The sequence below is a fragment of the Drechmeria coniospora genome, chromosome 01, assembly GCF_001625195.1.
Source record: "Drechmeria coniospora strain ARSEF 6962 chromosome 01, whole genome shotgun sequence".
Lineage (NCBI taxonomy): Eukaryota > Fungi > Ascomycota > Sordariomycetes > Hypocreales > Ophiocordycipitaceae > Drechmeria > Drechmeria coniospora.
This window is the reverse complement of record NC_054389.1, coordinates 3,238,953-3,249,587: the sequence shown is the minus strand read 5'-3', so window position 1 is coordinate 3,249,587 and position 10,635 is coordinate 3,238,953. Positions and strand designations below refer to the sequence as shown.

Below are 10,635 nucleotides of genomic sequence, written 5' to 3'. Positions count from 1 at the left end.
GTAGGGATTACTATAAGCCGATTTAAGGTATATTAAAAATTAGAATAGGTTATAACCAATACGGGAGCCTTCCTTAAAGTATATTATAATTTATTGCTGGACTTTAGCTAAAAGGTTTTACTAAACGAAGATCTATTAGTTCTAGGCGGACCTAATAAAGTTCCTATCTACCTAAAGCTTATAGTCTATATAGAACTTTTAGGCTATAAAGGTACCCTTATTGCTATTATATAGGTCCCCGACTAGGATTAGTTTATATTTAATACGGGCCTATAATATACCCGACTTATCCTTAGTCCGTTCCTACTAGGGGTTAATTGTTAAAGTATCTATTAGCTAGGCCGATAAGTACCCTAGGTCCTATTATACTTATTACTGCTTATTTTTCTGTAGAGCTAAGATTTATATAAAGTATGTTTCTATTTAGGTATATATTTAGCTAAACTTTATATAGACTTTTGCTATAAAGTCCTCTATAACTTACTAAAAGTTAATTTCTTTAGGCTTCCCCTTATCTATTTTAACTTATAATAGTTAGGCTTTTCCTTCCTCCTAACTAGTATAAGTAAAGTCTTTTAAATATTATAAAGTTATTAGGCAGTTACTTTAGGACTCTTAATAATATTTATTAAAAGACTTAAAGGATAAGAAAACTACTTAGTAACTAGGGCTTTTAGTTATATATATTCCTCCTAGTAGGTCCCTTAGTTCCTTCTATTCTCCTATATTAAGTTAAGCCTAATACTATAATAGTAATATAGAAATAAGTAAAAAGGAAAATACTATTTTTATAGGATATATTAATTAATTAATTATTCTTTTTAAAACCCTATTTATAGGAATTATAGGATTAAGTATTATAAAATAATATAATATATAAAGCTTAATAATAAGTAGTTATAATAGATATATAGAAATTCCTAGTAAAAGTAAAAATAAAAAATTAAATAACTAATTATACTATTAGTACCTATAGTATAATATACTATAAGGGATACCTATAATTACTAGCTTAGGAACTACTAATAATATAATAATATAATAGGTATATAAATTACTTATATTAGGCTACTTTAGTTAAAATAAAATATTTTAAGTACTTTAGTAAACCTTTTACTAAAATAATATATTATAAGATATAGTATAGTATATTTAGAATTACTATTACTACTAAAGCTATAAGAGCTATTTATAGAGATAAAGACTCCTATAACTAATCTCCTTACTAAACTATTATTAAAAGTAAATATTAATTAACTTTATAACTAACCTACTAATATAGAATAATAAGGACTCTTAATTCTTAATAATTATTATAAACTATTTTTTTAAATTTATTTAACTAAGAGCAATAACTATAATAAGTATAAAGGCTTATATAGAACGGTTTAAGATCTATTAGTAATAATTTAAGGGTTTTCCTACTTAAATTATAATAAATTAGGAATTAAACTAACTTAATAAGTTCTAGATATTCTTATACTTTCTTATTAGTATAAAATAACTCTTATTAACTTTATATTACCCCTAAATAAATAGAAATACTAAAAGAGTAAATTAAAAGTTTTAAACTACCTTATAGATCCTAATTTTATTTAAGTAATTTAATTAATTAGCCTACTTAATTACCTACTAGCTTACCCTAAATAATAGAAAGTCTTTAGTTATAGGAGTTAGCCTAAATAAGCTATTATTAAGTTATAAAATTAGTATAATACCTAAAGTAAAGGATAACTAAATAAGTATAATAATACTAAAAGGGAGGGCTATTACTTTCTTATAATACCTAAGGGAAAGAATAAAAATTATATAAATAGCTATTACCTTTATATAATAATACTTATATAAGTTAGTAGTAGCTTTAGGTTAATTAGTAAAAAAGTTCTAGGTAGGTAATAAGATCTAGCTTAGCCTTAAATATATTAAAACTAATAAGCTATATAGAAAGCTAAACTAAATAGCTTTTAAGTTTATAGTACTAGTAGTACTAATACTACTTATAGTAATATTAAATATTCCTTAAGGCTTATATCTTACTTTTTATATAGATCTTATTAAAAAAGTAATAAATAACCCCTTACTTAGTTAAGTAATATAGGATTTAAAGCTAGGCCTACTATTAGTTTAAGATAAGAACAATACTTTATAAAAGGAATACTAAGTTAAATATATTCTAATAATAAGGGGGGCCTAAAGCTAAAGGGAATAATATAATACCCTTATAAAATAACTAGGTTATAAATAATTAACCTAGGAACTAATAGAGGCCTTAGTATAAATAAAAGCCCTAAAGGAATTTATATAGTAATAGGGAAATCCCTATATAAATAGTAAAGTATAAGTAAGCTATAAAATAAAATATAAAATTTTAAATATACTAAAGGAAAAAAATAACCCTAAAGTAGCCCTAATAAGGACCTAACTTAATACTACTATAAATATATACTAATTATACTACTTAAACTTATTAGTTTTTATATTTTTCTTACTTTTATTCTTTTTAGTATTTTCCTTAAGGAGGGTCTTAAAACTATTTATTATAGTACTTAAGTAGGAGTAAGATATAATTAAAAAAGGTAGGGGTAAAAGTATAAAATAAAAGTACTAAGTAACTTAAGTAATATATAGGGTAAAAGTAATAGGATAGTATAATAAAAATATAGTATTTATTTAAAATAAATATAACTAATTAGTATTATAAGTAATATAAAGAGTAAAAAGAGTAAAATAATATAATAAGGGGGAACTATTTATATAAGACTTATATAACTTATAGATATTATAATATATTTTAGCTAAAATAGCTATTAACTTAATACTAATACCTTCCTATACCTACTAATAGTAGGTAAGGCTATATATATTACTTTAAATACCTATTAGGGCCTAAGCTATACTTTAGGTAAATATACTAAACTATATACTTAATATAGTACTAAAACGGCTACCTACTTAAGTTAGGGTTAAGGTATTAATAGTAAGGATAAGGGTATAGTTTGGATTATTATTATTATTAGTAGTAATAGGGGGAAAAATAATACTTAGTATAAGGGTAAGAGTATAAGTAGGGTATATAGGGGCAGGCTCTATCTTAACTAAAACTAAGGTATAGGCCTAAACTTAGCCTAAGGCTAGAAACTTAAGCAAAAGAATAATATAAGCACCTAGTATAAATCTAACCGTAAGGTAGGCCTTAACTAAAATATAAATATTATACTAAGTATAAGTATAAAGGTTATATAAAGTACAATATAGCTAAGGGTATACAGTAAATAAATATAGTACCTAAATATATTTAGTATATATATATATATATATATATAGTAACTAGTACTATAGCTAAATATATAATTATTATAGCTACTAGTAATAAGGTAATTAATATAAGAAAGGTATATTCTATATACCTCCTCTAAAGGTATAAACTCCTTATTAAAAGAGTTACCTTCTACTAAGTATTTACCTAAGGTATAATAGTAGTCTAACTTATTAATATAATAGCTATAATAAGGGCCCAAACTATATTTAGGGGGAAGGGAAGGGGGTACCTATAGTAGTAAATATAATAATAATAATAGTAATAGAAAAGTAAATAGCCCTCTATAAGGGAGAAATAATAATAATAAGAGAAAAATTAATAGTTCCTATTAATATTAGTCTATTAGCTAACTACCTAAGAAATATATAAAATAGCTATAATAAGGAAGTAGTAATTTACTTTATAGGAAAGGAATAATAATAATAGAAAAAAGGTATAGTAAGAGGTAATAAAAAAGTTAATAATAAAATTATATAATAATAAGCTAAAAAATAAATAGGTATAATAGTTAAAGGAAAAAGGAATATTAAAATAAAATAAAAAGAGAACAGAAAAGTTAATATAAAGGGATTAGTAAAAAGGAGAAGTAAAGTAAGGTAAAATACCTTAGGTATTTAGTAAATACTTAAGGAGGGGCTAAAGTAAAGTAAAGCAAATTACCCTAAGTAACTAATAAGCCCCTAGGAAAAGAATAAAGTAAGGAGGGAGCTATATATACTATACGTTTAGTAAATACCTAACTAATTAAGAAATAATTTTTAGGGGGAGCTATAATAATAAGAAGGCTAGCCTAAGGAAGAGTAGTTTAGCTATAGCAATAGATAGACTTTACTTTAAATAAATAAAGTAAAATAGTATATTATAGTATTAGGCTTAGCCTAATATATAAAAACAAAGGGAACTAAGGAACCTACTAAGAAGTATATATATAACTAAAAGCCCTAGTTACTAAGTAGTTTTCCCTCCTTTAAGTCTTTTAATAAATATTATAAAGAGTCCTAGAGTAGCTACCTAATAACTCCTTAATAGCTATCTTAATACTAAGTTAATACCTACTAATAGTCTTACTAAGGCCCTTACTACTAATCTCTTCTAATAATACCTTAGCCTACTAAGTCTTTAAAGAATTCCTATTTAGTAGTACTCTTACTAGCTAAATAGAGGGAGTATTTAAAATAACTAGTATTTATATTAATAAGACTACCTAAAGAGAATACTATCCTATATATATTACTACTTATAATACCTAATAGTAGTACTACTACTTACTAATATACTACTACTATACTATATATATAAGTAGTATATTGAGTTAACGAATTATACTTAATATATAAATTCTCCTTACTTAGACTTAGTATTACTAATAGCAGTACTACTATCTAACTAATTTACTACTATTACGCGTTACGTATAAGTAGTACTTAGTTAACTAAGTAAGATTATTAATCGGGCCGTTAATTAATATACTCCCAACTACTACTAGTAGTTACCCGCTAATAGTACTACTATTATACAGTAGGACCTACCGAACTACAACTAGCAGTTACTTACTAGTAGTACTACTACTAGTAAGCTTAACTATAGTAGTACTACTACTATACTATTGCAATCGAATACTAATACTAAAGTAAGTCTATTAATTACATATACTAACTATACAACTTACAGTATAACTTAACTAAAGTATTTAGAGCTATATTAAATATAAGTAAATTGTTCGGAGATATATTAGATAGAATTAAATAGAATTCCAATATATATATATATTATACTAATTAAGGTACTACCTCTTAGGTATAAAATAGTCCTCCCTTTCCTATACTCTTAAATAGTTAGGAAAAAGAACAAGTATATAAGATATATATACTATAAATATATATATATATACGTATAAGTAAGTACAAGAAATATAATAGTCTTTCTTTTTAAATTATCCCTTAGTACTACTATTTAACTTATTTAAATCTGTATTTCTTACCTAGTTACTAATTAGTATACTTCCTACTGTTACCAATAGCCTTAATTAATATCCATTTTGGATAGTTCGTATAACTAAACTTTTACTACGCACCCTTTCTATTTTACTCCTTTATTCCAAGAGGTATATATATCCCCTTTTATTTTTAAGACTTACTAGTATAAATACTAGTATTTTAATAGTTTTCCCTTCTTTAAGTCTTTTAATAAATATTATTAAGAGTCCTAGAGCAATTACCTAGTAACTCTATAGTAACTATACGTTATATATCTTTTATAATTACTTTATGCAATTACTTTTAAGCTTATTTATTCTTTATATTCTTAACGAATTATTCAATTAGTATAATCTAAGTACTAAAGACTTATTTTTTTACTTTATACCTTTTACTTAATTCTTATTATTTCTTAGTATTAACTATCCTATAGTAAGTTAGTAAGGTTACTGTATAACTAAAAGATATAATAAATATTAAAAACAAGTCTCTTAATAATAAATTTAACTATAATTATAATTATTTTACTTAGGATTCCTTAACTATAGCTATATATTTAATATAAGTAAAAGACTTTAATAAATAAAGAAGGTATAAAGAGCTTATTAAGTATACTATATATTGAAAAATATAGTCCTTAAGACTAGTAGATTTATTTTAATTAGATTGGGCTATTGAATAGTAGAGTTAAAAAGTAACTAATAATATTGCTTAAGTTTAAGAAAAGTTTTAGCTATAAATAAGAAATTTCTATATAGCAGCAAAAGGGCATTTATTAATACTGTAAAAGCAATAAAAAAAGCAAAGTAAAGGAGTATTATATTATCTATCCGTAGGTCTACAATAGAAAGGGCAGTCTTTGTAGTATAAAGTCCAGTTAAATCCGAAGCTATTTTAAAGTGCCTATTCCTATAAGGCGCACTATAAGCGTATAGGCCTTATAAGCGAATGTGAGGTGCAGTGCCCGCACTAAGTGCGGATACTGGCGGATCTTTTGACAGTTTGGCCATTTGGTCGAACGGTTAACTGGTCTATTGTCCATATGGGCACACCTCCCCATATGTGTTACAATTCCAGTAGTGCGCCTAGTGTGGCGGTGGGTTCCACTTTTGGGTGGGGCATTGCACAATTAACCTAATGCCATCTTCTCCATGGTTGGTTTGTATCACTTTGCGCGTAAATGGTCTCAATGCGACCGCGGACGTGTGTCGTTCGCGTCACCAAGTCTTGCTCGCTCATTCACTTCGGTAACACACACTTATTACAGTATTTTCTCTTATCCTTCTTCTGCGAGCCTCGCCATTATCGACCATAAATCAATTGCCGAAAGACTGACTAGTTATCATATTACATCAGGTGTCAGGCTGGTGTTGAGCTCGCTTGGTGATATTGCACTTTTGCAATCAATCTATCAAATACACAAACGGACAACGCTCAATCATGGATTCTTTCATGCTGCAAGATGAGGGCGTTCGTGATCGCGTACGCCAGGCGGAGGAATTTTTAGACCCCAGTATGCAAAAGAATTGAATCCTAGGCTGTCCCAACTTCGCCTCGTCTCTAACAGCCTGTCTCATAGGTGATACTCATTCTCGAAGCTATAGATCAGACATAGTCTTGATGCTTCAGAAAAACCAGCGACGGTTGAGTGTTAGCATGAATCATGTACGCGACCACAATAAAGACCTTGCCGAGGGCATCCTGCAACAGCCGTTCGACTATACATTGGCCTTCAATCACGCACTGAAAAAAATCGTTGAGACAATACCCCAGGCTCGACCCGACCAAACCGCTCGTGACACCATCTACTACTGTGCCTGGACTGGTAGTTTTGGTCTTCATGCCTGTAGCCCTCGCTCTCTTTCATCCCAGCACCTCAACCACATGGTTTCCATTGAGGGAATTGTCACCCGATGCTCTTTGATCAGGCCGAAAGTTGTGCGGAGCGTTCATTACAATGAAGCAAAAGACAAATTCCACTTCCGGGAGTACCAAGACCAGACTATGACAAATGGAGTTACCACATCCAGCGTATATCCCAGAGAAGACGACGACGGTAACCCGTTAACCACGGAGTACGGCTTTTGCACGTACCGAGACAATCAGACAATTTCCGTACAAGAAATGCCCGAGAGAGCCCCCGCTGGCCAACTTCCCCGCGGTGTCGATGTCATTCTTGACGATGATCTCGTTGATAGCGTCAAACCAGGTGATAGGGTTCAGTTGGTTGGTATTTTCCGCACACTGGGCAACCGCAACACCAGCCACAACAGCGCCCTCTTCAAGACAATCATATTGGCGAATAATGTTGTGCTTTTATCATCCAAATCTGGCGGCGGCATTGCAACCGCACCGATAACAGACACTGACATTCGAAACATCAACAAGATAGCCAAGAAGAGGAACCTGCTGGAGTTACTGTCGCAATCGCTTGCGCCCAGTATCTACGGCCACGAATACATTAAAAAAGCCGTGCTCCTCATGCTACTTGGCGGCATGGAGAAGAATTTGGAGAATGGCACTCATTTGAGAGGCGATATTAACATTCTGATGGTGGGAGACCCTTCGACAGCTAAATCGCAATTGCTACGGTTTGTTCTCAACACCGCCCCTCTGGCGATCGCTACGACGGGCCGTGGGTCGTCTGGCGTCGGCTTGACGGCTGCCGTTACGTCCGACAAGGAAACCGGAGAAAGGAGGCTCGAGGCAGGTGCCATGGTGATGGCTGATCGTGGCGTCGTATGCATTGACGAGTTTGACAAAATGTCCGATGTCGATCGAGTTGCCATTCACGAGGTCATGGAGCAACAAACTGTGACGATTGCCAAAGCGGGCATTCACACGTCACTCAATGCTCGGTGCTCTGTTATTGCCGCCGCAAATCCGATATTCGGACAATACGATCCGCACAAAGACCCACACAGGAATATTGCGCTTCCAGACTCACTATTGTCCCGATTTGATCTCCTCTTTGTGGTCACCGATGATATCGAAGACACGAGGGATCGGCAAGTCTCAACGCACGTGCTGCGCATGCACCGATATCGTCAGGCCGGCTTGGAGGAGGGCCACCCCGTACGCGAGCAGACTTCACAGCTGTTTCGCGAGTCCGCCGACAGTCAGGCCAGTACCCAGGGACAAACTGAAATTTTCGAAAAGTACGATGCAATGCTCCATGCTGGTGTCCCCTCCAGCTCTGGTCGAACTTCCAAGAAGAAACCCGAGATCCTAAGCATGCCGTTTATGAAAAAGTACATACAGTATGCCAAGACGCGAATCAAACCAATCTTAACACAGGATGCCTCGGACCGCGTTGCCGAGATTTATGTCGGCCTTCGCAACGATGAAATGGAGGGAAATCAAAGACGAACCAGCCCCCTTACTGTTCGTACATTGGAAACCATCATCCGACTTGCAACTGCCCATGCCAAAGCTCGGCTCTCAAATAGAGTCGAGGAACAAGACGCTGCTGCTGCAGAGGCAATTTTACGCTTCGCGCTATTCAAGGAAGTTGTTGAAGATGAATCTCGCAAAAAGCGTAGAAGGACACATGCAGTCGAATCCGGGTCCTCTGGTGACGAGAGCCCTGACGATAACAATGACGGCACCGACGAGCAGACTGTGGCCGACATCACATACCGCGGCAATACAACTTCAACGCGGCCATCGATCCGCATCACGACTCGCTCTCATACGAGAACTTCTCACGCAACTGCTGAAGCATCCGAGGCAAGCCACATGGGGAGAAATAATGCGGACAGCGAGATCCACATTTCACCCGATGGCGAGACTGGAAGTAGAATTCCACGCCGGTCCGGCCAGAGTTCTCGATCAATGATGAGTCCCACGCAATCACAAACATCTTTTGCCTCATCCATGCCTGCATCTCAGCTGGCGTTACCATCCCAGGACCAGACTGCGATGGAAGAAGACATCAGTAGTTCAGCAGCCAATCTTGCTATCGAGGATGAGCCCCCCATCAGTTCTCGGAGACTCGCCTCTTTCAGAACAGCGCTGGGACAACTTCTCAGCACAAGTTTATTTGACGACGACTCCGCAAGCTTAGCAGCAGTGATGGCTGCCGTCAACAGTAAAATTTCATCCCATGAAGGCGACAAATTTGACAGAGCAGAGACCGTCAAGGCACTCCGGGAATTGGAAAAGGTGAATCACATAATGTAAGCTCACATCCGGTCCACATTCACCCTCGTCGTTCAGTCGCCTTGTCGGCACCCTCTTGCTGCAGGAGACAGAGAACGTGAGGCTGGCTTGCGTTCATCCGACTAATTGTGTGATCAGGTTCACAGATGGAGAGCTAATCTACAAAATATAATGGATGGGCAATGTTTGTGGCCGGTCGATTCGGCTGCAGTGAGATGTATTTGAAAGCCGATTTCAGAGTGTTAGTTCGAACCGACGAATGGCAGACTACGACTAGTTGGACTCACCTGGCCAACCTAGGTAGTGGATTGTACCTATAGCAGCACAGGCTTGCTTTAGCCAGGTTTGGAAATGGGGGTCCGTGTTTCCTTCAAGCTGGGAGTTACATCTATATGTTAGATAGTTTCGAAAATTTTCGAATCTACCTCTACTACCATGCTAGTCATGATGTTGTCGGGGCGGAAAAGTTACTGTCTGTCCAAATATGTAAGATCTGCTGAGTCCACACTTATTGTCGCGCCCATTCTTTGTCGTGCAGTGTAGTGCGACTAATAAGATTTATAAGCCCTGTCTCCGCGCAATTAGCTCTTGAAAACAATAGAGATCGACCCAGGTACCCAGTACTAGTAATGACTAGGGTTGTGATTTTGTAACGGTAGTAGAGACCCAAGACATTTGGGTAACTAAGTACGCCTTATCTAAATACAAGTATATATTTAAGACTCGAGTTTAACCTATACCAAGCTGTCCTAGCTCTATGCCTTATATAATTATTCTAGCTTTTAGGGTATACTTTCTTTTTCTATAAGGACTATCTTAGTTAAGTAGAGGAAGAATAAGTGGGAGGAGAACTAAAGAGTCTGTCCTAATAGCTAGGCAGCTATAAAGGCAAAGAATTAAATAGCTTAAAAGAAAAGTACGCTTAGTTATAGATAAGATACTATATATAATATATAGTACTAAGGATATACTATTCTTACTATTATAGAGTTACTAGGTAATTGCTTTAGGACTCTTAATAATATTTATTAAAGGACTTAAAGGAAAAACTACTTACCGGTTAGGGCTTTTAGTTTATATACTGTTATAGAGTTACTAGTACTACTAATATTTAGTAGTTGGAAATAGTTATTAAGCAATCTATAGAACTCTAACTGTATAAGGTATTAAAGTACTTAT

The 10,635-nt window shown here is 33.7% G+C and overlaps 1 protein-coding gene across 1 annotated transcript; it reads left to right on the top strand.

Moving 5' to 3' along the window:
• Window positions 1-6,915: 6,915 nt before the first annotated feature.
• Window positions 6,916-9,477, top strand: DCS_00791 (uncharacterized protein; the record flags this gene model as incomplete). The annotated part of the gene is made up of 1 exon (XM_040798126.1): window positions 6,916-9,477. One exon carries the CDS (start codon window positions 6,916-6,918, stop codon window positions 9,475-9,477), a length of 2,562 nt encoding a protein of 853 aa, XP_040659009.1.
• Between the last annotated feature and the right edge of the window lie 1,158 nt (window positions 9,478-10,635).